Genomic DNA, 26,158 nt, shown 5'->3' on the forward strand with positions numbered 1-26,158 from the left:
GATGAGAGTGCAAGGCTGGGTAAACATTTTAAAAGTAGCTTTCTAAACAACAACAAGATAGACAAAATGTTCCTACTGCTGTAATCTGAATGTTTGTGTCTCCTAGAAATTGACATGCTGAAAGCTAATTATGAGTGTTAGGAGTTGGATCCGAGAAATAATAGCAAATGTAGAAAAATGATTAGGAAGTGGAGATTTGGGGGTATCTAATACCTTTTAAAACTATAACTTGTGCGTTGTGAGCTTATATAATTTAAGATTTAATAATATATATTCTTATACAAAATTCCTTTCAGAGTTAGCAATCATTTTTCCCAAATCAGTATGAGCTGGCCTCTGACCACTGCTGATGGGATAGTTGTTTGAATTTCCCATTTTACTTTGATATATTTGGAACTTGACATTGAAGATGACAAATAATCACTGTGGGTGTATTGAAGCTCAGTATTTTGAATACAAACCATAATTTAAAAATTTTTCACCATTAAGGATACAGCAGACAAGAAATCATAGGACAGAATTTTCATTATAAAAAAGGAAAAAAGGGTGAATAAAATACAGAAATATTTGGAAAGAGTATAACTATTTGAATGCTGTATATGATAAGTCCTGGCAAATAGCATAGGAAAATATGTAGAAGGAGGGAGATGATTTGGGGGACTAAAATTTTTTACCTTGTTTCTATGTACATCTAGATTTTTAAAGAGGTTACATTACAAAACTTCTATGTATATTATTCAAATAAATATGCATAACCACTGACTATGTCAATGTGTATGTGTTATAATGTATATGTGTCTGGGGGAGGGGCATGTATTTTCAAATGTAACATTTGTCAGGCTACATTTAAAATGTAGTTTTTATTAAGTCCTTGAAATCTTTTGTAAGGACCTTTTATAATTAGAACATGCAAACCAGATAGACATTTTTCTTTGGAGTGCCTGAAAATTTAAGGTATGTTTTTGTCATTATGCCAAGAGAATTGGGTACTTTTCAAGCTCAACCTTATATTTCTATGGCTTTTATCAAAAAAGATTCCATTTAGTAAATTGTTCTGGACTTTCCTGTTCCTTTCTTGTCTTAAAAAAACCCACAATAAACTACTTTTTAGTTGAATAAAATAAATGTAGAGTGCCTCACTTTGGAGGGGAAAAGAATAGATGAAGATTGAGCTTAAATAGAAAAAAAAATTATAAAAAGTTATATGCCATAATAAGGCTTTGAAAATGAAGCCTTGAAAAAAAAGGAAAGAATGACAATTTGTAAATCAGGAGTCCAGAAGTTCTGTTTTATGATTATGCTGCAGTTTAATTTCTTTATATCTTTCTGCCATTGTTAAAAAAAAAAAAAGCAGCCAGAACTTCAAAGGGACCCCGCATGTGTTCTGAATCAGGGCTTCAGAGCTGATGTCTGACAGCTCAGAAATTAAAACGAAATAAATGTGCTGTTTAAACTCCAATTTTTTCCAATAACAACAACAACAACAACAAAATCACTTTTTCTGTATTTAGAGATTTTTTCCCTCTCCTTTGTTAAACTTTAAATTTCTGTTCCCTTGTATATTTCCTCATTTAGTAATTATGGGCCTGGCTCTATGGAATCCAGGATTCCCATAGACTTCAGAGGGAATTTCAGACTAGACTGGATGTCAAGGCTTCAGGATCAGCCTTTGTGACTTTTCTGTACATTAAAACAGATTCCTCCCTTCAAAAGAAAAAAACTGAAAGAAAAGAAAAAAAGAAAGACAAAGAACCTTAGTTGTTAGGCCATGCCCAAACACCTGTGTTTGACTGTTCTTGCATTTTCTTAGGATGACGGAAACAGACATCTCAAAAGAACAAAGAAAGGCTCAGGGATGGTTTGTGTTTGAAAGTGCACTAGCGTGAATATGAAACGTCAGTCACTAGCCAGAAATTTGGCAGCCATTTCTTGGAAAGTTCAGGAGAGTAATTAGAATTTGACCCGGAGAGCCCTGTTTTGAGAGGGTGAAAATGAATCCATGAAAAATGTAGAATCCTAAGTACAAAGGGACTTTGATATCATCTATGACAATTTCTTAGTTTTACAAGTGAGGAAGTGAGGACACTGTATCTCAGAGTTTGCTCCAGTAAAGCGGGGTAGAATTTTGGTGAATTCTGTGGTGTGACTAATGAGGAGGACGTAGAAGCTAATGTGCTTCAGAGAGGAATACGTATATAAATCCTTTGGCTTAGGTGTAAATGTCTACCTGTCCATCAGAGCTATTTTCAAAAACTTACCCCTGAGTTTCTTTTTTTAATTGATATTAACAAACAACCAGAAAGTGTAGGCAAATGGCAACGAGGAATAAAGTCTTCCTGCCACATTTTTATAAAGAAGAGCAGAGAAAAAGCAAGCTACTCTGGGAATATCCAAAGTTTAATGGGTTTGGGTTCATTCTCTTTTCTCCCACAATGCCATCTTACAGTTGCACATCTGGTCTGCAGAACATTCTAGGATGTTTATTTCCGGACCCTGAGAGACTTTCCTGAGTGTGGGGTAGAGTCCATGTTTTGTTCATGTTAAGTTACTTTCTAAGAGTATATCGTACCCAAACAGTGATGATACAATTGAGTTTTCACATTCTCTTAGAAGCTCTGTAAGCATGTGTAATGGACAGAAAGAAATGAAAGTGAGCTGAAATGCTTTCAAAGTGTTTAAATATGAAATCTTTGTATATTACTTAGGAATGAGCAAAGAGAATGCCAGAGTGCTGATTTCCCAGCTCAAACACTGTCCTAGTGTCCGCAGTCTGTCACAAGGAAGAACTCAGAGTCAAGTGTGGGCACTTGCAATCTTACTGTCCTTTAAGTAGCTGGGTATGAAGGAAACTAGCATTGTATTTTTTCAGCGAATATGACTTCCTGCTTTACTGGCTGACATGCGAAGAATGAAGATGTTGAGTTATTCTTTCAAAATGACACATTAAATGTAAAACAAAAAAAGGCATACATGTTAGAAAAGACAGTGTCTTATTAAGTTAATTTTGCAGCAAAATGTAGAGCAATCAGAGAAATGTCTGTAAATGCTAGGGTGGGGCAGCAGAGCTGGCTCTTGCATGATGAGTAAGACATAGATAAGAGGAAAAGAAAAAACGGAAAGAAAGAATGATGCAAAAAACCTTGTCACATTTGTTCTGCAGTGACATTTGCTGGCCTTTACTGTGGTCTTGCATAATGCTAAGTTAGTATATGCAATTTTTTCATGTATTCATGATAACCTAGGGTATCATTATTTCCAACTTAAAGAAGAAATGGAGATTCGGGGAGATTTAACAAACCATTTCTAAGAGATACTGATGATAGTGAGGGTGAAGGAATTCAGAATCTGAAATCTGTGCTTACATCTGATGCACCCTTCAGAGGACAATCTATTCAGAAAAGTCAGTATGACGATAGTAGTATGTCTGGGCCTTCATTGTGAAGCCAAGTAGTTTGAACTTATGTGTCATTGAATATTTTGATCTAGTTGGTCATTAGCCTTGACAAAGTTTAGGACTTCACAATCTAGCTTATCTGTTGACCAAAATATGGATATCAGAAAGAGAAACCGAGGAAGAGAGCTAATGGGTAATATTTAGAAATGTTTAATTAGTGTCCACTGGATGTGCAAAGAAACAACCTACTAGCAATTTGTGATTGAAGATAAGAGCTACAAAAATGGGTAAAAGATGATGGAGATTTCAGGTTTTGACTTAGTAATAATGGAGGTAACAGTTGTGAAAACATTCACTGGTGGACAGTACGTTTGGGGGTTAGTGGAGGACTGTGGACAGAATTTGTGAGTGCTAAAATCTCTCAGGTGGAAAAAGGTAGAAGAGTGAGCAGCTAGATCAGGAAGAGAAGGAAAGGAATTGGATACATCTGAGAATGTGATGGTACACCCAGTTGAGAAAGCTGCTCATAAAGCAAGGGAGATCAAGCATTAATAATAGAGTACCACTCAAGAGATAGTCAGTAGATTAATGTGTTTACTGAGATATTTATGTAATTATTTATAGTAGTTCCCACTTAATGCTAAGGATATAAGAATTTCAGGCTTTTTTTGGGGGGCGGAGGGATAATCATTGAAAGTTGTCCCTAAATGAAGTCACCAAAATAACCATGTTCTTATTATCTTTTCATGCTTATTACCTGACTCTCCTTCAGTAAAAGATTAATGTATTCTTGGGTAACATGTTCACACAGCAGATTTGACCATACATCTCTACAAATGCTGCCACCTCTATTGCTTCAACTGGAAAATAACAACTGTAGATTCAGCTATTTAATTTAATCAACCAAATGAAAAAATGTGTTATCCTAAGAACTTGCATTTCAATGTGTATTAAATGATGATAGATAAGAATAAATGGAATAATGGCTTTTAAGGAATAGACAATAAAGAGGAAAATACAACATTGAAAACTTTCCTCAATAAGTACTTGAGTTAAAAAATAAGTTGTGATTGAAGACCTAGTCAGAAAGAAAATTCAATGTGCTTGGTGGAAAATCTACTATCTTTAGAAACAAGAAGTCAGAAGGGTACTTATGTGTCATTATTTCCAAGGAGATGCCCAGTATCATGACACCCTAATCTATTTACTTATCATTAGTGGAGAGTTCTCTTCATGCTGTCATTTTACTCTTTATACTTCATGATAAGACCAACCAAAATGATGGCAACCAGGTTTGGCTTAAATGTGAGTAAATAGTTTCCGTTAAGACTATTATATCTGTGAGAGTCAGTACAACATAGTTCCACTTGAGATATCTTCTTAATAGAATAAAAAGTATTTCATCATCCTGGAATTAACACACAGTTATATAACCTTTACAGTTTTCTATGAGATTTTATAAATACTAACATTTAAATATTGATGTGAAGCCCTCATATCAAAAGCTACCTGATACTGACAACCTACTGACATAGGTTCACTGTGTCAGGGCCCTTCCTGGAAGCAGATCTCATGGGTATGAGAGGCAAGAGGAAATGGAGGCTGGGATGTAGCCAGGTTGGGGAAGGGGTTAAGGACAGGTTGAAATGCTGCCTCAGTACAATTTCATGAGAGTCTTTAACCTGCAGTAACAATGCAAGCTATTATTTTGTTTTTAATATCCCTCTATTGATAATCAAAGCAAAACTAGATCTGTTTTGTTTGGGTTGTGTTTGTTTGGTATTTGGTAGGCTTAAATTGTTATTTATTATAAAGTTATAATATATATCAAAGGATCAACCTAGAAGGAAGATTGGGAGTCTGTAGGCAGATGTCCCTCCAAGCTCAATGCAGAGAGACTTCAGTAGAAGAATTCAAGTTTCATCAGAAAGTTGTACTTAAACACAGGGTCTTACCCAGAGATTCGGATTCAAACTTGGTTTGAAATGAGGCTCAGAAATCTGCATTTTAAGAAACAAGCATGTGATTCTGATTAGCTAGATATTGACTTCTTTTTCTTAGAAATACTGATTTAGTCCAACACCTGTCTTTGACCCTTAAAGAAACAAAAGCCTAGAGTTGGAAAATGGCAGGTCCAATTATCCAGCAGATTATAGAACCTGAACTTGAATGTAGTCAGTAATATCCTTTGTAATTGTTGATCAATGTTATCCAAGTTTAGAATCTGTGGTGCTACCCTGGTTCTGTTATTGATGCTTCCCAAGGCAGACTTGATAATCCTTTCTAGCAGCTAACAATATTTAGGAAATAAAAATGGACAAGTGCCTTGGGAGGATTTAAGCAGCTGGTGGAGAACATCTGGGTGTCTCTTAAAAGAAGTGATTTCTCTTTAATGAATTTGTCTGAGGTTGAAAATTATGATGATGAGTTACACAACTCTCTTTTGAGACATAATGATTATGATAAAAGCCATATTCCTCTAACAGTCACTTTGAATTTCTTTTGTCATCTATGATTAATTAGGCAGTTTTAAACATTCATTATTTTTTCTGAAGCTATCACACTTGTGATTGGGATAAGAAAAATCCCGATAGTCATATCTTAATAAAATTCCTACATTACTCGTCTGGGTCTGTTAGTTACTGTCCAGATTACTAAATTTTAACTATTTTTGGAAAATCTGAACTGACACTCTCAGAGTGGAATAATTAATCAGACAGCCGCTGCACATCCCTAGTGTGTTTCAACTTGACTCCCAGCCTAGTGCATCTGTGAGCATCTTTGGTTTAAAATTTGGTTTCCTAATCTTATTACAGACTCTTGTTGAAAGATATCCATGACCTCCCAGTTCTAATGATTCTAGAATGGCCATCAGATAATGCTTCTTCATTTATTCCGGTACATACCTGGCTAATCCTTGCAGTACTGGCAACTTTTCATCTTTGATCAGCCATTCTGAAACTGGACTTTGTTACTTCACTCTCTCATCTTCCAGTTCTATAGTCTTGTCATCTTTCAGATCCTTTAAGTGTCTTCACATGTTTTGCCTACAATGCAACCCCACCATCCTCCCTGAAATACTCTGTATTTACCATTATTGAGATTTTATAGTATTTTCTATAATGCAAGTTGGATATTAGGCCTCATTCACAAAGAAATGATACTTAAATTGCAAAATCTCTACCAAGATCCTTTTTCAAGTCCCATGCCTCCAACTTGGAAAAGCAGAAAACAATGCAAGATAAAAGCCATCATGCAATGTGCTCTGGAATGTTTAACACTCTTCCTCAAAGAATGATACTTCTATTGAAATGTTTGAAGTGTGATGTGGGAGTTCCTATTTTCAACTGTCTTAATTTTCATCTGATGATTTTTTATGACAAGTGGGAATAGCCTAAAACAGAAAAAAAAAACCACTTTAATAATCAGTGTTTGAAATGAAGCTTTTATTTGGTTCGTATTGTCAGGTTGAAGCATAGTATTTCTAAAGATTGTGTAGCAAGGATTCTGGCCACATTTGCATAGCAGATTTTCTGCGATAATGCTGTAGACTGTGCTGATTTTTTTTTGGTTTTTAGAATTACTCTGTTGGGTTTATGAGATTCTTATGAGGATTGCTAAATGCTATGCTTTCCTTTGCAAATGTTCTTTAAGTATCTCAATTAAATGGTGATTTATTTTAAAAAATCAGCAATAACAAATGTATAATAGAAGCCTATATATTACAGATTTCTTAATCTTCAACAAATACATCTAGAGTCATTTCATATTTATTTAACATACAACTGCTGTCTAATTTAATCTAAATTAAATGATTGCTTAAAACCTATAATTTGGAGGATTTCTGAACCTCCTTTTTAAGGCAGGAAAAATAAGAAATTATCCAGTTTTGCCCACAGGGTAGATATTTATCTTTTAAAATCAGGTATTTGGGTCTTGAAATTAAAAGCCTAGGTCATGTGGGAAATGCAATTCCAAAGAATGCTTTTGGCAGTGAGACATATGTCCCCATTTTTCTTAGAGGAATAATTTGTTTTTATATCAATCACCAAATGCTTATAATTTAGCTGACACTTGCCCAGCATTTTGAAGATAAATTATCATCGTTTATGGTAAATATGCACAATGAGAGTAATTGTAAAGTTTTTGTTGTTTGTTGTCAAAGAAAAGGTCAAATAACTTTTGATATAATGTGTCAGATACTATGTTGATTGAAAATATCAATTTTTTTTAAAAAAGCAGTTAGTTATGAAATAACCATGAGGACTTTATGATGAATTGGAAAAAGTAGTGGATAAACATTTTGGCAATGGTCAATTATAGATGTTGCTGTGACTGTCATTGTCTGAGCTGGATTTAGGGAGTCCTGCCATGATTTCATGTAAGGCTGAAGTTGAAATACAAGGTTAGATGTGTTAGTTTCAAAATGAATTACAGGGTTTAGGGGATGGTATATTTTGTTTTCAAATTGAAAAATAGTTGAAGACTCAAAGTGGATATTCTTTTTCTTGAAAATCAGCTTTTATCAATGTTAGTTAAAGCTTGACTAACATGACCAGATTAGTCATGAACATTTGAGGACTGTTATTCAGAGAAGATTGGAACTGTGGTATTAAAGCATTAAACTTCTGCTTCAGAATCATTTGGATTCTGTCACAATTGTATGGTATTGAGGATAACTAACCAACTCAGGTTCTTATCAAAGCTTGGCCATTTACTGCCCTAGATGCATGGGAAAGTTAGCTTCATTAGTATGCACTCTTCTGCTGGATAGTTGTGTGGTGATTAAATGAGATAATGCATTTCAAACACGTAAACTTTCACTAGCATTAGCTCATAAACAATAGAAAGGTAGAGACACCTTTGCTTGACTCTTGACTTATCCTCCTTGGTCAGCACAGTTCCTGGATCACATAGTAAGCACTCAACAAATAATTTTTAAATGGTTGGATCTCCTCCAATTATTTGAGTCCTCTCAAAGACATGGTGCTTTAATTTAACTCAGTATGAAACTAAATCAATTAAATTCCTTATGTGTTTTATGGACTCATATAATAAACAGTCTGAGACAAGAGGACTTGACTTTTCACTTTAGTGTACTGTATTTCTTTGTACTGAACTTCCTCATACACTTTTCATCTATCAATCTTTGAAAAAGATTTTCTACTGCTACTCTCACAGTGTCTTTTTTAAAAATACTCTTAAAGAAAGGCAAATAGATATTGTTTTACACACACACACATATATATAATAAGAATGTGCTAATTCTAAAGTTTTTCTTTACTTATTTTTTTAATTTATTTTTCTTTAAAAAGTGCTTTCTGTAGGCCTGGAATTAAAAAAAAAGGGTATTATTGTTTAAACATGGATAGGAGTTTAAATCCTACCTCTGCTGTTTAACTTTAGACAACATATTTACTTCTCTGCACTTGTTAACTCATCTCTAAAATGAGAACAACGGTACTTCCTTTTGCATATTTTGAGCATTAAATAAGCTGTGACCTGTTTAGCATTGTTCCTACACTGGGATAAACTCCATATAAACTTTTGCTATTTAGCCAGGTCTGTAAAGTTTGCTTCAATAATCTCAATCGTTTGTCCATCAATAATTTAGTTAACATTTGCTGGGATTGTCCAGCACTGTACTTGGCACTGAACATACAAAGTCAGGTGAGAAATAGTCTCTGCACTCTAGCAGTTTAGAGTTTTGCAGAGTGGTCTGACAAATTAAGCACTATTGAGAAAAAATGGGTATGATAGCACAATGGAAAACATCTACATTGCATGAGGTTTGGGGGTCAGGCTATTGATCCCTGGATTTAAAGGATGAAAAAGAGTGAACTTGATGTGGACATCAGTGAAAGCTCAGAATATTGTTCACTGTTTGAGTGCAGTATTTATCAAACTGCATTAATAGTTGCATCCAAGTTAAGAGGAAGAGTGAGTGTGGAGCATGGCAGAAGAGGGGAAGAGATTGAAAGAGATTGTGTCTTTAAGGACTTTATCTTGAGAATTATGAGAAGCCTATAGCAGGCAATTGGTGTGTTGAGCGCTTTGCAGCATCCAACCTGCTATGCCAATGATATCTCTTTAACAAAGTCCTCAGTTTCTTAGGAGGGTTCACAGTTCTACAGGTGTCTCGGTTTGAGAAAGCTCTCCCAATCTGCATGAATTCACACTCATCTAGGAATGATGCGCTTGTGTCCTTTCCCACAAAGTGATCCGTAGGTTTTGGCTTTGGTTCAACGTCATGGAGAAACGAACAGCACTTACTCTATTTGCAGTATATTGTCACAATTGAAAACTTATCATAGTTGTATTTTTTTCCGACAATCCACCTCTCCTCAATTCAACAGATATTTTGTGCCTGCATTGCAAGGTTGTCTGTCCTATACCGGAGTACACATACATTCGGCACTTAGTGCAGACAAGCACTTTGGTAATACTATGATATGCAGTGGTTACTTTATCAGAGTCCAAGTGAAAAAATTCAAATATGCTTTATGTATGTAGAGTTAGTATTTAAAAACAGATTTGTGGGCTCTTGCTTATTTTTGAGAGGCATTATGTTCATTTGTTCAGACTTCAGACTCTAAAGTCAGAAAGCCTAAAATGACTCTTGACTCTAGTACTTTCTAGTTATGTGACTTGCATGTTTAATATCACTAATTGTAATTATTTATTATTCTAACTTTCCCAGTATTCTCAATTAATTTCATAAGCTGCAATGATGATACTTATTTTTCTTATCCCTCTAGTATATCCAGGGAATTGTAAAAATTTAGCAGCTTACAACACTGTTAATTTATTACCTAAAAGTTTTGTAGTTTACAAATCTGTGTAGACTTAACTGGGTTCTTAGTCTTGGGTATCACAAGCCTGATGTCAAGCAGTTGGACAGGCTGGATCTTTAATTTGAAGGCTCTGAGGAATATCTTTTTCTGAGCTCATTCATGTTGCTGGGCAGAATAAAGGTTCTCAGAGTTGTAGAGCTGAGACCCCCAATTCCTAGCTGACTAGAAGCCACCACTCATTCACTTCAAATTTCAAAACATCAGTGTGGTATCAAGTATTTCTTATGCTTCCAATGTCTCTAACATTCCCTTCTATGAAAAGTTGGAGAAACTTTGTGCTAAAATGGTTCATGTGATTAGATTATACTCCTCCCCAGCCTCACTGATGCTCCTTGTCTCCTTTTGATTTAGTCAAAGTCAACTTTAAAATACTTTTGCCACTCACAGAGCCTCTAACTCATTCACTGAAAACAGGGTATGTAATGCAAGGGCAGGTATATTGGGAGTCAGTCTGAAGATCCTGTCTACCATAACATACAATAGAGTCAACTAAACTTGAGTAAGTTCATTCCAAATCAACCAGTTTTTTCTACAGATGTGTACTGACCACTTACTCTGACCAAACTATATGCTAGATTTGGAAGTATTATTCTGCTCTTAGCAATTTATCTTTGTGAAATCTAGTTTAAAGAGTAGGATTGTCTAGAAACACAGACTCCTGCTCACTAAATATTTCTTTTCATTGTCCATTTTACTCCTCAGGAGCTCCAGTATATGTGGTCCTATTTTGACATACTGAGTCATTCTAGAGATAAGATTTACTAAAAGAAAAATAAATAAATTTAGAAAACACTGCCATTTAGAAGATATTTCCTATTTTTCTAATAGAGGTTTGAAACCATAAATAAGGCCAGTGGTCTGGGATGAGGTGATGATAGTTATTGATACTGCCTATATGCCACGAACTGAGTGCATATATTTTACATGTTATTCAGGTAAACTAAGTAACATTATTACTATTATGTCAGAAATGGGGGGCTGAGGCAAAGGTTTACAAATGTAAAACACTACAAATATTTAAGTGTGTATCTTTTGTCATCTTCTGACTCTCTCCTAAAAAGATTTATATCCTCCATCTATTAGCCTTTATACCACTGTTTATTTTATAACAGTTATCTTTCTTTGTGTTAAATGATATTTGTCTGTGTATATGTCTCTTAATATTTTAGTTCCTTGGAAGCCAGAATGATAGCTTGTATTTTCCCTGCTATTATAAGATATGTGCACAGGAAATACCAGTTGCACTTGAGCAGTACTGACTACTGTAACAGGATCATCCTTGCTTAGCATGAGTCTGATCTGTTTTCATTCCATCTCGCATGGCCAATTATGCATGAGCATCAATGAGAGAATAGATCCCATGTGTTCGATGCATTATTGAAAACAGCAGTAAAAGCTAGTGATTGGCAAATCAAGTTGAAGTTGGGGTTTGGCAAAAGTCAGTTTTGTTAAGGGGTGGCAGGGAATGGCCCTATGATATCCAAAATCATTTTCTAGGCATTTTTTCCATTGCTTGTGTTATACGTGTGTATTTTAAGGAAAATTTAATTCATATGGTTCTGGTTTGTTTACACTTAACACACCAAAACAACAATTTGTAAAAACCATTTGGTGTCTAGGCACTCTTTCTAAAGTAGTTCTTTTTGAACTGGAAATCATAAATCATATCTGAAAATATGGCCAGTATTAATATCTATAAGTTGGCAGCCAGGAAAAGTGGGAAATGTAGTCCCTGAGGGGCTTGGGTTTTAACTCCAGCTGTGTTGTTAACTGTTTGCCTTGATGATTCAACTTTCTAGGTCTTTGTTTTCTCATCCTTAAAATAAAAGAATTAGAATATATAATCTTGAAATTTATTTCTAGATATAAATTCTAGGATTAAAATTTTTCATTAAAAGTCTAAATACCAAGTACCTCCTCTATACCACGCTTTGTTTCATATACCGTGCTTATCATTTTTAGTTGTGTTTTTATGATTAGGTATTCACTTAAAATCTGTAAAGCAGAATAAATAATATTTAGTTACACTTATTGGTGAGAAAACTGTGGTTCAAATAGAATTTTATTATCATATATCCACTGGAAGTGTCAAATTTAAATATAAAACTCTGTATTAGTGAATAATAGTTGATTTGCAGTTGGATCATAGATAGATGGATTGGTATAAAGTAAAAACACCAGCCAAATTTTCTTGTCATTTCTATTCTTGGGAATACCTGGAGATAAATTTTATTTTTCAGAAATAATGACAATTCCATTGTTGCAGACCGTGTTTAGAATACAGAGCAAATATTCGTGTTCAAAAAAGTGCTAAGAATATAAACTTACCTCACTGAGCATCACTGACTAGAAGAGCAAAAAGATTTTTACTGTGGTTGAAATTGCCTTCCTTAAAACATATGCAACATTTATAGGGCAGCTTGGAATAAGCCAACTGAAAGATTTAATGATAATAATCTCCATATTTCTTCTAAAATTGATTTCCGGTTTCAATGAGCTTGGAAAGAGTTCTGGGACATCAAATAAGTAAAGATCTTAGCATGAAATGAATCTTCAGAATACGTTCATAAATTTACATTTTTAAACATGACCAGAAAATATATATATCTTTGCCCATTATTAAGGTGATACTTTAATGAAAATTTTTCATTTGCATGAAATAAACCCTTTTGGCTCCAGATGAAAGGATTTTATGTAGCGACAATGGTTTTGTGAGTTAAATGATCCCAACATCATCAGGAATGAATCACAAGTGCCTACCATATGAATTACAGCACCACGGAGTCTTAAAAAGGTATTTTTGTGGAAAGCATTCCTCCCATCTGCAACAATCACATTCTGCTTTGAAGTCGTGCTGGAGAGCCTCACAATACATGAGATGGCCACATGCTACCCAAACTTCTCTCTCAACTTGAGTTCCACTGCTTTTTCCTAAAGAACAGCATGGTAACTTAATGACCAAGAGGGTTAAAGAAGAAAATGGCTATAGTTTTTGTAATTAGACTTCACTGTACATGCCCTCCTCAGTATTCCTTTCTGGCTGTAACTATAGAATATGCCACTGGATGTGCAAAAGTAAACTTCAAATTAAAATGGAGCAAAAATGTGTGACTCTTTGCTCTGTACTCTATTGAATATATGATGAACTGTTCACAAACATTTCAGGCCCCAATGAAACTAACCTGCCAGTAAATGAGTACATTGATATTGAAACTTTTTAACTATAGAAGAAAGAGTTACAAAAAATGATGTAATTCATCATAAACTATTAGGTGCCAATATTTCAAAAGAAACCTGTACCATTGCTGACCTTTACTCTACTACCCCTGTTGAACAGCAGTGTGGGGAGGAGGTTACCAATGTCATTTTTAGTTTTTATTGCTTGAAGTTTTTCTTGACAGACAAAATAATAGTGGAGGGAGACTGGGAGTGAATGGGAGACTGATGTCAGCAAAGTTAAGAGATTTGTACGTAGAAGTAAATGACTGCTTCAGCAATTGCTTTATCTCTTTATTTTTTGATAACTAAATGAATCATGGCACAGGTTCCTTTCTCTGGCAGTTGGCTGCTGATTCTGGACTCTGATCTATCTTATTCCAGGATGGCAGGATGGCAGGATGGCAGGATGGCAGGATAGCAATGGGAACTAAATTCTCTCTTCAACCTACAGAAAAATTCCCTCAGGTCTGACCTCCACAGAAACTTCCAATACTATATGCAATTTCATAATAAAAGCAGTCCTTTGAGGAGTGTCTCTTACTTCTCCAAGCTTCTATAAGAATATTAGACATTACCTGCAACAGGTATTGCCGAGCACACTTAGGTTATAAAAGAACAAGATTTATAAATTGTTAACTGCACATCACTCCCATTTTGCCTTTACGTGATTAACCATTATATTTTGTCCCATGTGCTGGTGAAAAAGGAGAAGATAGCAATCAAAGAGCAATTCTTTTTCCATCTTTAAATAATACATAATAATATTGTAATCAGATAATACCAATTTACAGTGATGCAGTCTGAGATATAAAACTGAAAAACTAATAACAATTTAATATGTGAAAACAGAATTGTCTGGTACATTAATACATTTAAAATTATATTGTAGAAGATATGAGAAATGATTTCACTATGTTGACACTTATAAATGTAAGTGTAAAACTATAATATAATTCCATTTTATTTAGGAAATGCATTCAAACAACAAGCATAAAATACACTAAAGCAGAATTAACTGTCTCTGATTGATGAAACTATGGGTTTGTCACTATATAAAACAATTATATGACTATCTTTTACTTAAGTTATTAAATAATAGACTGCATATTTATATACCAAAATAGCAGGTAGCACATTTATTATATATTATATTTCCTATGTTGTTTTATTACTTTTTACTTGTTATTTTTGCTATTATTTTACTTATTACTTTTTTCTATGATGAATGTATTAATTTTTGGTTTTCAAAATAATTTTAAGGAAAATTAAAAGCAGTTAGTGTTGTTTCCCTTACTACCACTATTCTCTGGTTTCTATTTGGAAGCATTAGAGAGAAACATTTGAGATGTGCCATGCTGAAAGATGACCCCTTTAGTGTGCTATGTCTTAGTTACTAACTGCAGATTTAATCTTTGAGCTTTCTTAGCGCAACTTTACTAAACTAATAAAAATGCTAACACAGGATGACTTGTGCAGAAGTAATGGTCCATAGAATATCAGAAAATCAATTTGAAATTGATAATTTGAAACTATTGCCAGACTTATTTGATACTCTTTTCAGAAGCAATAAAATTAAATCTACTTCTAGTTAATTAATGAAACCAAACAGAGGATTTCAAATTGACAATGCTTCCAATTCTCTTTGGCAGTGGTGTCTCAGTCTTGATAGTTACCAGTTGAGTTGTGTATGATTATCAAAAGAAATGATTTGTTACACTGTAGCTTCCATCTTGTGCTTATAATTTCATGCTGAATATACTCTTTGTAAAATAACCAGGCTACATGTGTGAGAGTAGAGGTGGCAGTGGTAGTATTTTATTAATGCCTTAATTTACAAGATTTTCCCCAAAAGAATTTAAGGTGTCGGATATCTCTTTGAAAAAAATATTTCTTACAAAATTCACCCAGAGTAAATTAAAGCAATAGGGTCAACTGCCAAGGCTGATTTTCAGTCACTGTGTATCAATACCAGTCAAAAACCTGAGCTTACCCATGTGGTTGTCGTAGGCAACCCGGTTTCTCCCTTGGCTCTGTACCCGGCCCTTCAAAATTCTGAAACTAAAGGACAAATGTGGATGTTGTGGACCTGGTTCCATCTCCATATACAGTACTTACTTGAGCCCACAATGCACCACATTGTATGGACATGTCTAACTTGATCACTAAGCTTATTACCCTTATACTAATTCAGGGCACTCCAACTCCTTTGTGAAAGGTCTCTGTGATTAGTTTTCAACTCTAAAGGTTAAGTAAAGTTTACTGCAAGTATGATGAGTTTTTGTGTCTTTTGTAAAGCTAACTTCATGAAACTTGTGATCTACATGGACACATGGACTCATGTGTACTCATGTCACTGTACTCAAATAGCCTGAAGAGGGATGGAGGGAAGGAGGAGGAAGGTGAGGAGAGAGAGAGAGAGAGAGAGAGAGAGAGAGAGAGAGAGAGAGAGAAAGAAAGAAAGATTTCACTGAAACTTTTACCTCTCACGTCCTGAAAAATAATATCTGATGTTTCAAATACGCACAGCAGAAATGCACATAGCAGAACTTGGGTAATAAAACTAAAAGATTATTCGTGAGTTGCTTATTTTGATTGGAAGAGGGGACATGTATGGGCTTTGCAGAATTTTATTTCTTTACCTCACTTGAATATTTTGTGCATGCATAACTCAAAGTTCAGCTGCCTTCATCTCTGACTCCAGAGATCACATGGGTAACATGTGAATGGAAATAAACCCTGTAGGTAAATGAAAAAGGAATTTGGATGGAGATCAAAGATTAGCTTCATTCTACTCTTTCCTTCCACTTTTTACTATCCCATCTAAATTTGGTATTTTATGGGGCTTGCTTTTTATTCCTAGAGGAAAGAATGTGTTTAAATCAGATTTGGGGCTTTCTCTTACTTTCTTTTTTTTTTTTTTAAATACATATGATTTGATTTTCTCAGTAGTGACTTCAGATCATTGAATTCACAATAGGTTGTATGAAAGGTAGTGTACTAGCTTGTTTAACTACCATGTATTTAAAATTGCCCCAGGAGCCTGGTTAAGTTACAGGAAAAGCTATCCAGAATATCTAACAATATGACTAGTAAAAATGTATACTTTTCTATGATTTAAAAATTTTTCTAGAGTGGAACTAATTACTATGTACTGTTAATCTTGACTTAGACAAAGAACATTTTTAAGCATTAGGACCAAAACTTTGCTTTACTAATTTTCTGAACAGTTATCATTGCTTTTATAGTCATTGAATAATAAGGTAGAGTTTTAATGTGTTCAGACTTATTCTTAAGTGGCATGTAAATTTCTTATTTTCTTGAAGTCCACAAGAAGAAATACTGAAATGCTAGAAAAATTGTGTTGACCTGAATTTTAAAATCCTTTTAAGAATTTTTTGCCAAGTATTTAAAAATATGGTATATTTATAAAGTGACTATTTTGACTTTCACCCAAATAGTAGATAGTAATTAGAATCAGCATTAAAGTGCTTTAGGATAGTAGTTGGGAAAATATCTCTTCCTGTTCATGAATAACCTCAAGTGCTAAACCAGAACTGAAACTCTCGCAGTTGTTTATCGGTGGATATCTTAATGCAGTCCAAAAATTAATACATACTATTTTATTGTTCCAAAATGGAAGTAGTTTAGTTTAGGTTTGGTTTCTACTAATTATATACTGGGGGTTTCTTTTCTTTTCAAACATAAGACTACCATACTTAAGAGAAAGCTAAACTCAGATTTAAAAACAGCTCAGTTCCGTTGGCAAAGCATTATGCACTTCCATATTCAAGTTTATTCTTCCAAGTGTTCATGGTTTGATAGATATGTAAATATACATATGTTTCAAATGTTATAAATGTTGTATAAGTGAGAGAAGATTAAGTCATGTCTTTTCTAATTTTGAATGTGTAAGAAGTTTTTTTTTGTGTGTGTGTGGTATTGGGGCTTGAACTCAGGCTACACCTTGACCTACTCCACCAGCCCTTGTTTTGTGATGGGTGTTTTCGAGATAGGATCTTGCAAACTATTTGCCTGGGCTGGCTTCCAAATGTGATCTTTCTACTCTTTGCCTCCTGAGTCGCTAGGATTGCAGGCGTGAGCCACTAGTGCCTGGCTAAGTAGATAATTTTTTAATTAACTGAAATATTGAAAAAGTACATAACAAAACTATAGAAACAAAGATTATCAATTGCCAGAATTGAGGAGCAGAGACAAGAGATGGATGGGTGGAGCACAGTGATTTTTAGGTCAATTGAGACTATTTCATATAATACTACAATGTGAATGTACGACATTAAGCATTTGTCAAAATCTACAGAATTATACAACCTCCTAAACCATGGACTTTAGTTAATAATAGTGTATAAATGTAAATTATAACAAATGGGAACTACTAATATAGGACACTAATAATAGGAAAAGGAGAGGTGTATGTGGCCACTCTGTACCTTTTGCTTTATTTCTCTGTGAACTCCAAACTTTGCTGAAAAATAAAGTCTATTAACTATAAAAAGTACTTGGTTTAAAAATTAAATGTTTATTTCCTATAAGTTCATAAGACATATAAAGTGTTGAATTGACACACGTGTTCTTCTTTATTTTCATTTATCCTATTTTGCAATTAATTATACCTGGAATTGGTTAGGTTTGGATACAATGCTAAATTTTTGAAATATTGAATAAACAATGTTCAAATTTGGCAGTATGAGATATTACATACCTAGAAATGTTCCTACATTAAAATATCTCAAAATTCTTAATTAAATATAAAAACCACTCTTAAATTTATGGAAGACTTTCTAAAGGATGAGGGAATGTGAGTGAGTACAGAAGTTGTGGCATCCTGGGATATCTATCCCCAAATGTGCATTTAGCTTGAGCTTGAACATTGACAGTTTCTTCATACTGGGAAAGAGAGTTGAAGCCTGGAATCCATAAGGGGAAGCAAATTTGATTAAATATCAGAAAAAAGAAAAGAATGGCAAAGGACCAACTCCTGAGAAAAGGATGACTAGGAGAAAATACTGCTGAAAAAGTGATAAATCTATCTTAGCTATCACTATCAATAGAGGAAATTTTGAAAGAGAGAGAGACAGGAAGAAAGAAAGAAAAGAAGGAAGAAGAAAGGAAGTGAAATAGAAAGAAGAAAGAGGAGAAGGAAAAAGAAGAAAGAGGAGAAGGAAAAAGAAGAGGAGGAGAAGAAGGGAAAAGAAGAGGAGGAGAAGAAATAGTAGTAGTAGTAGAAGAAGAAGGAGAAGAAGAAGAAGAGGAAGAAGAAGAAGAAACTGAGTTTCTTTCTTCTGAGAGTTTGCAATCAGGTTTTCAATTCCATATTTATAATACATGTGCAAAAACTAACAAAAAAATAAGCCCTACAACTAGTTCTGCAATCTAAGAATTTAGAAGGGATTCTAGATAATAGTGTCACGAATGTCCAGCAGAGGCAAACAAAATCACATTCTACTTAACCCAAGTCTCTAATTCAGTTAAGACTGCTATAACAAAGTATCATAGAATGATAACTTGTAAACAACAGAAATTTATTTCTTGCCATTCTGGAGGCTATAAATCTAACACCATAGTACCAGCATGGTTAGGTTCTGATAAAGGTCTTCTAACTAGATTGTAGACAGATGATTTCTCCTTGTATCTTCATGTGGCAGAAAACTCTCTGGGATCTCTTTTATAGAGGCACTAATTATATTCACAAGGACTCCACCTAATTATCCAAAGACCCATTTCCAAATACCACCACTTCATGGCTAGAATTTCAACATAAGCATTTGAATTGGGTGAATTCTGGAGATGTGGTACCATCATTCAGATCATTACACCAGGCTTCATAGTTCTCGCAAATATAAAGTTTCATTGAATATAAACTCAAAATTCAAAAAAGAGAAAAAAGTCAGAAAACAGAGAAACAGAAAAGAAAGTTGAGGGAATCATGAGTACGAATAAGCAGTAATAACAAATAGCAAGATAAATTGAAAAAATTAAAATATCAAATATAGAATATATAATAATGATGCTGAAGGAAATAAAAGGAACAAATAAGAACATGAGAAAAGTAAGAAACGATAAAAATAACTAGGAAGCTCTAAAATATAACCAAAGAAAAATTCTAGACTTCAACAATCCAATTACTGAAATGAAAAAAAAATACAGGTGTGAAAAAGAAGATTGGAGGCATCTGAGAGAGAAATTTTGGAAGGTGGATCCGAGTAAATGTACACATAGTGCAGGACAGAAGGAGATATGGAAGACATGAAAGAGATCTTAAGAGACAAGACTTGAGTGACAAAGTCTACATATAGGTAATCGGAATTCCAAAATTAAAAAGAGGAAACAAACAATTTCATTTTAGTAAATTTAAACACCTAAGTAAAAGGAACAAATACCTAGAAAAATAGAAGTCAGTAAGATAGAGAAAGCATGAGTAGTTCTATAATTTCTAAAAACTTTAATTGATAGTTAAAAACTTCCTCAAAGAGAACACAAAGGCTTGGGCTGTAGCTCAGGTGATAGAACACTTCTCTAGAAAGCAGGAGGCACAGAGTTCAAGCCCCAGTACCACCAGAATGAGAGAGAGAGAGAGAGAGAGAGAGAGAGAGAGAGAGAGAGAGACAACAAAGACCAAAATGGCTTTACAGGAGATGTCTATCTAATATTCTAGAGCAGATAAAGAAAAACTAGGCTCTAAACTATATCAAAGTTCAACATGTCAATATAACTGGAAAATTCCACAATTAACACCTTTCATGAACATAGGCAAAAAAAAAAATCCTAACCCAAGCATTAGTAAAATGAATTTAAATGTATACTAAAAAGATAATATATCATGAACAAGCTATTTTACCCCATAAATACATTGATGGCTTAATATTAGAAATATTAATTAATGTAATTCACTATTCTACTAAGTTGTAGGAAAAACTCATCTTTGTAAAGAAAGAAACCAAATTCTATAGCCATCTAAATAAAACTCCAATTCAAACTAGAAATAGAAAGCTTCTTCCTTATACTGAATGAAACCACAGTAAGATGCCATTATTCATCCACCCTCTTAGCAAATCATACCAAATGTTGGCAAGGATGTGACTAAAATGGAATTCTTACATATACAGCTTCTAAGTGTGGGGGATGGTAATAGCTTTTTGGAAATAATCTGGCATTATTTAGCAGTTTTTAACTCAACAATTTCAGACCATTCTTGCAGATGTGCACCAGAAGACTTGCATATGAATATTCGTGGCAACATCGTTTGTAATAACAAAGAAACTAGAACTTTTGTAACAATAGCAAAAACAAATATCTGTCAATAAAGTGGACAAATAAGTTCCATAGACATAAATTCAGCCTGTAAGGCAGTAAAGAACTATAGCGACATACATCAACAGAGATACACTAACAAAATGCATGAGAATAGCAAGCTGCAAAAGTATAGAACTATTTTATAAAGTTTAAAATTAAGCAAATTAAGCAAAAGAAAGCAATAGCATTGTTATAACATATAAACTGAAGATCCTGATTTCCCAACAGGGAGGAGGACTGATGGTATCAGACGGTTGCATCCAGTGTGTTTCAACAGTATTGTAATATCATTTTCCTTAAGATAGAAGATGAAGATAGAAAATGAGTTGTATTTATAACTTATATAGATGTTATTTATGTTTTTGCACTTATCAAATATTTCATAATAAAAAAATCTATAAAAAATCTAATGTAATAGTAAAGCAACTTGATATGAGGTTTAGAAACTTTCCTTTAAAAGTAAAGGCAAATGATGGAGACAACATGTGTTAAGCAAATGGGAGTTTGCCTCGTTCACATTAGCTCAGTAATATTCAAGTTTTTCATCCAAATGCTTACAGAATGTGTTATGTGAGACTGTACTGTATACTGATGAAGAGCCAGACTGGATGGTACAAATCTTGGTGGTGATATTTCTTAATTGTGGGATCTTGGACTTTTAGTTCTCTCATCTGTAAAATAGAGGCAATAAAGGAACCAAGCCATAGAATTATGTGTTCAATGAGTTAGCACTGGAAAGTGCTGAGAAAGAACTTGCACAGAATAAATGCTCAATCGATGTTAAATTCCAGGGGTTATTTTCTCTTGATTTAATACTTTGAAATGTTCTGTTTATATTACGGTAGGCTTTGGTCATTTGACGAAGCAATTGATGACATTGGCGGATGGACGTGTGGTGTTGGCTCTAGAAGGAGGACATGATCTCACAGCCATCTGTGATGCATCAGAAGCTTGTGTAAATGCCCTTCTAGGAAATGAGGTAAAAGTTAGAAGTACAGAGGACCAGGAGTATATGCATGCATCTTTTTCAAGTCTTTTCTTTATCCCATGAATTCAGAAAGTTTAATCTTTGCTCTTATCATTAAGAAAATAGGCAATCCTTAAATAAGAGAACTTCATATGCTGTCATGTTATATGCTATATAACCATTTCCCAAGAAGACAATCAACATAGCACACCCTTCAATCAGGTTATTTGTACAATTCAAAATGGATAAAAATAACCCTTGGGAAGAAGAATGTTTTTGTCTAATGACCCAATCAACTGAGCATTGAAAGGGCTGGCAGAGTAGCTCAAGTGGTAACAGTACTGGCATAGCAAGCATGAAGCTGTGAGTTCAAACCTCAGTGCTGCCAAAAAATAAAAAATAAAATAAAAAAATCTGAGCATTGAAACATTTAATAAGAATTGAACTTAAATTGTTTTGAGATTTCCTATAGGATTGTTAACTCAGAAAAATGATTCCTTTAAAAATATTAATAAACTATATTTGTCAGCATTTAAGAATTCTCCATGCTAGACGGTAGATAATATTTCCATGTTACAGATGGTAATGATGAATATTAAAAAAGTGGACCAATCCATTGAAAGGCATGCAGCCAAAATGCATTAGATGTAAGGCTTTAATACTGAGACTGAATGGCCAGAGGTCATTCTTTTTCCTTTCGTATCACATTATCTAAATTGCAACACATTGTTTTGACACTCTGCAGACAGACTTCAGATCTGATTGCTATGAGGTTTAAGTTCAGATGATGACTACATTTTTGGATTAATTGCAACTCAGCAAATATTTCAATGTTTTTATGTATTCATTAATATTATAATTCAGTTGCCACCAGAGTGAAAGTATGGTAGTGTTATGATCACATTGAAAATGACACTACTTATAAAATAAGCATGCACAAAGTCTATTTTAGAATTTGTTATTCATATTTTTAAATTGTATCATACACCTTTGCTTATAGTATTTATGGAAAAAGTAGACCTTGCACATATTGAACACTTAACTTTTATTGTGATAGTTATTTACAAACCTTTAGTGCTTCAGCATGATTATTTTGATGTATTTATTGAAGCCAGTATGTACATTTAATTTGAAAGAAAAACATTAGAAAATTTGAGTACATCTCAAGAACTTAAGTCTGTGGTCTAATTTTAGAGAGCATAGTAACATACAAGGTATAATTGCCTAATAATTGGAGTTGACAAGAGACTGCTGTTTCAAATCACACATTATTCAAAAGTGTCAAAGATTTTCTAAAACATTAGTCTTTCTGTGATTCTTATTGGATGTGTGTGTGTATGTGGTGTGTGTGTGTGTGTGTGTGTGTGTGTGTGTGTATGGCAATAAAGGAGTGCCAAAACTAAATGTTCTATTTTATCAGTTAATGTTGGGCTCCTCTGCCTGCCTACCAGATAAGGTTTTTTTTTTAATTTTAAATACTCTGGAAAGATTTTAGAGAAGCAGACTGGTTTTAATATTAGAGTTACTAGGGCTTTTACGAGATGTGCAAAAAATCAGAGTAGGTTGTGGATTGTGGCTCTGTGGATGATTGACCTGTCCAGAAAGAAATGTTATCAGGCTACAAAAGCAAACTACTTTTCCAACTATATGGAAGGAAATTATGGATTATAGTGGCTCTTTTTGAACAAATCCATTCAAATGAAAATCTCTATTTGCTCTTATTATCTCTGAATTTGGCTCAGCTCTGTTCTTCCAAGAGAACGTTTCCAATTAGAGTGAGATAATCTCTCCTGTGATCTCTTTCTTTAAGACCAGGCCTGAGATAGAAGAGGGGATGAAAGTATCACTGGCCAATTATTTTTGGTGGCACTGGGATTTGAACTCAGGGCCTCACACTTGCTAAGTAGGCACACTTACTGCTCAAGCCACTCTGCCATCCCTTTTTTTTGTGATGGGTTTTGTTGAGATAGGGTCTCAAAACTATTTGCCTCAGGCTGGCTTCAAACTGTAATCCTCCTGATCTCTGCCTCCTGAGTAGCTAGGATTACAGGTGTGAGCCACTGATGCCCAGCTTCACTGGTCAATCTTATTCCTGCCCATGTGGTATAGAGATTGCTTTAAAAAAAAATTGAGAAAGTGATAACCAAAATTGTACTTTTTGGCTATATTGACAATTTAGTTGACTTTAATTCACTGGATGTCTCATAATAACTTTGATATAGTGGTTATAATGCCCTAAATACCATCTTGTCTTTAGGTTGACCATCTTTAATTGCACATGCACAGCCTAAAATTGTTCAATGTGAACTAGAGGAAAGTTTAAATAATGTATGTATTCCTGTATTTGCTAAGGTTTCATAGGAGCCTAAGCACAAATATAGATTTTCCACGAATACTTTAAGGATGACAGATGGAATTGGTACATTGAACATTGAAAGATAAATTTTATTGTGTCAGATCTATCTGCACATGGAGATATAAAGTTATGAGAAAGAAGGATTTTAAAAATGAAAAATGGAAGAAAAATACAAGTGTGTTGTACATTATAATTCATTTGGTAAAAGGAAATGAAAATGTAGTACTTGAAACAACTTAAGAAACAAAGAGTTCTTCTCACTTTCATTGACAATATAATTTATAATTCAAGGCCTTGTTTTTGGTACTTTTTTGCAGGTCAAAGTTCATCACAACTACATTGAAGTTTTAAATTTCATTCCTTTAGAAAAAGGAATATATATAGGGCATATTGCATGTACCTTACCACTTAAAAAAGAGCATGCATCAAGTTTTCACAGCAGTTTTATGTGGTAATTGCTAGGTAAGAAAATAAAAAATACATCTTTCATGTACTAATTATTGTAATTTCAAATTCCAACTTCCCTCCAAACCTCCTTTTCAAGAGATTAATAGAGCAATTATAAGTTATTTTCTGAGATTTCACTTTTACAAATAACACAATGTAGTAAAGCTTGAGCTTAAAACATTGGCAGAATCGACTCTGGCTTCTCAACACTGAACGTGCAATTGAACTCAAATTAGAAAGGTCAAGAAGGGCCTTTTTGAGGGACTCTGCACTTTGTCAGATGTATTTATTCATGTGCAGAGGATTAGAATTCATACACATTTTGCCAGTTTTTTGAATGCAATTTCTTTTCCTTGTTTTTCTTGGCCAGGCCATGTCAATACAGCAAAAATGCTACTCCTTACAACTTATTATCAGGAAAATAGTATGTATTACATAACCCAAAGGAATTGTTAAATCAGCATGAACTGTCGGCTCTGCATCTCACTATAAACCTGTAGACTGGTACCAAAAACTTGGGTTTTAAAAATTCAAGTGATCTGAGTGCTGTACCCCAAACAGGCGTTTTCTTCTTTTTAAACATTTTTTATCACGAAAACGATCTATTTGGCAAAACATCTCTTAATCCGTCTTTTAAGAAATATGTACAAGGTCAGTCAAAATAATATACTATTGGATTAAAACTTATTTGAGCATGGTACAGGAAATTCCTAGAGGCAACTGATTTTGAAGAAATACCAGAAGTTCATTTTTTCCTTTTTCTTGGCAAAGTTTAGAACTTACTTTATCAGTCCAATCAATTTGTGATGAATATTAACATTCTCACTAAAGAACTTAGAAACACCAGCATGGAGTTTGCAAGAACTTGAAGTGAATGTCTAAAGAAGAAGAAACAGGAAGTTGCTTAGAAAAGTATTGGGATACTTCTGTGAATTACCATGTCGTGTTTAAAATTAGTTATAGAAACACATGCAAGGTCCCCAGCCCTGCAATTCCTGGTAATCTGTGTTAGAGCTCTTTGGCAAACAATGTCATGGTTACTTTAAGACTACATTTGCCTACTGCTATGCAAAGCCAATTAGTGGCACCCAGGGTTACTTCCTCTGAAAGAAATTTTCCCAAGAAGTGAGAAAAGCTTTAAGTAGTTGCCATCCCTGTGAAATCTACAAAGAAAACATTGAAAACCTCCAAGTAAGTAAAGGAAAGGAGAGGACATATAATGGTAGAAGCTTTGGGTAGTGAGTTGAGAACATGGTCATTGGAAGACCACCTGTCAAAACAGAATTAATGATGGCTTTTGAGAGAGAGAGAGAGAGAGAGAGAGAGAGAGAGAGAGAGAAAGAGAGAGCTCATATTGTCATAGATTTTGAAGCTGTTGAGATGATGCTACAGCCTCTAGTTCTGAAAGTTGAGCACTTACACTTGCAGTGTAGAAAATGTTTTTCCTTCTCTTATTGAAGTTTTCTGTCTGATTTCAATCCTTTTGCTCTCTTTACCGTCCATACCTCCTTCCCTCCCCTCCCTCCCTTTTTTTCCTCCCTCCCTCCCTTCCTCTTTTTCCTGCATCTTTCTTTTCTGTCCTTCCTCTCTGTTTTGTAACTACTGTCTCT

At 34.2% G+C, this 26,158-nt stretch overlaps 1 protein-coding gene across 30 annotated transcripts in view; it reads left to right on the forward strand.

Moving 5' to 3' along the window:
- The window catches only part of Hdac9 (histone deacetylase 9), an 844,179-nt gene that overhangs the window by 766,127 nt on the left and 51,894 nt on the right, over window positions 1-26,158 (forward strand). For all 30 annotated transcript variants that reach the window (XM_074065098.1, XM_074065099.1, XM_074065100.1 and 27 more), the window contains one exon: window positions 21,624-21,757. In XM_074065098.1, the coding sequence (XP_073921199.1) occupies window positions 21,624-21,757 (134 nt within the window). The remainder of the gene's footprint in view (window positions 1-21,623; window positions 21,758-26,158) is intronic.

Source organism: Castor canadensis, chromosome 2 (assembly GCF_047511655.1).
Source record: "Castor canadensis chromosome 2, mCasCan1.hap1v2, whole genome shotgun sequence".
Classification (NCBI taxonomy): domain Eukaryota; kingdom Metazoa; phylum Chordata; class Mammalia; order Rodentia; family Castoridae; genus Castor; species Castor canadensis.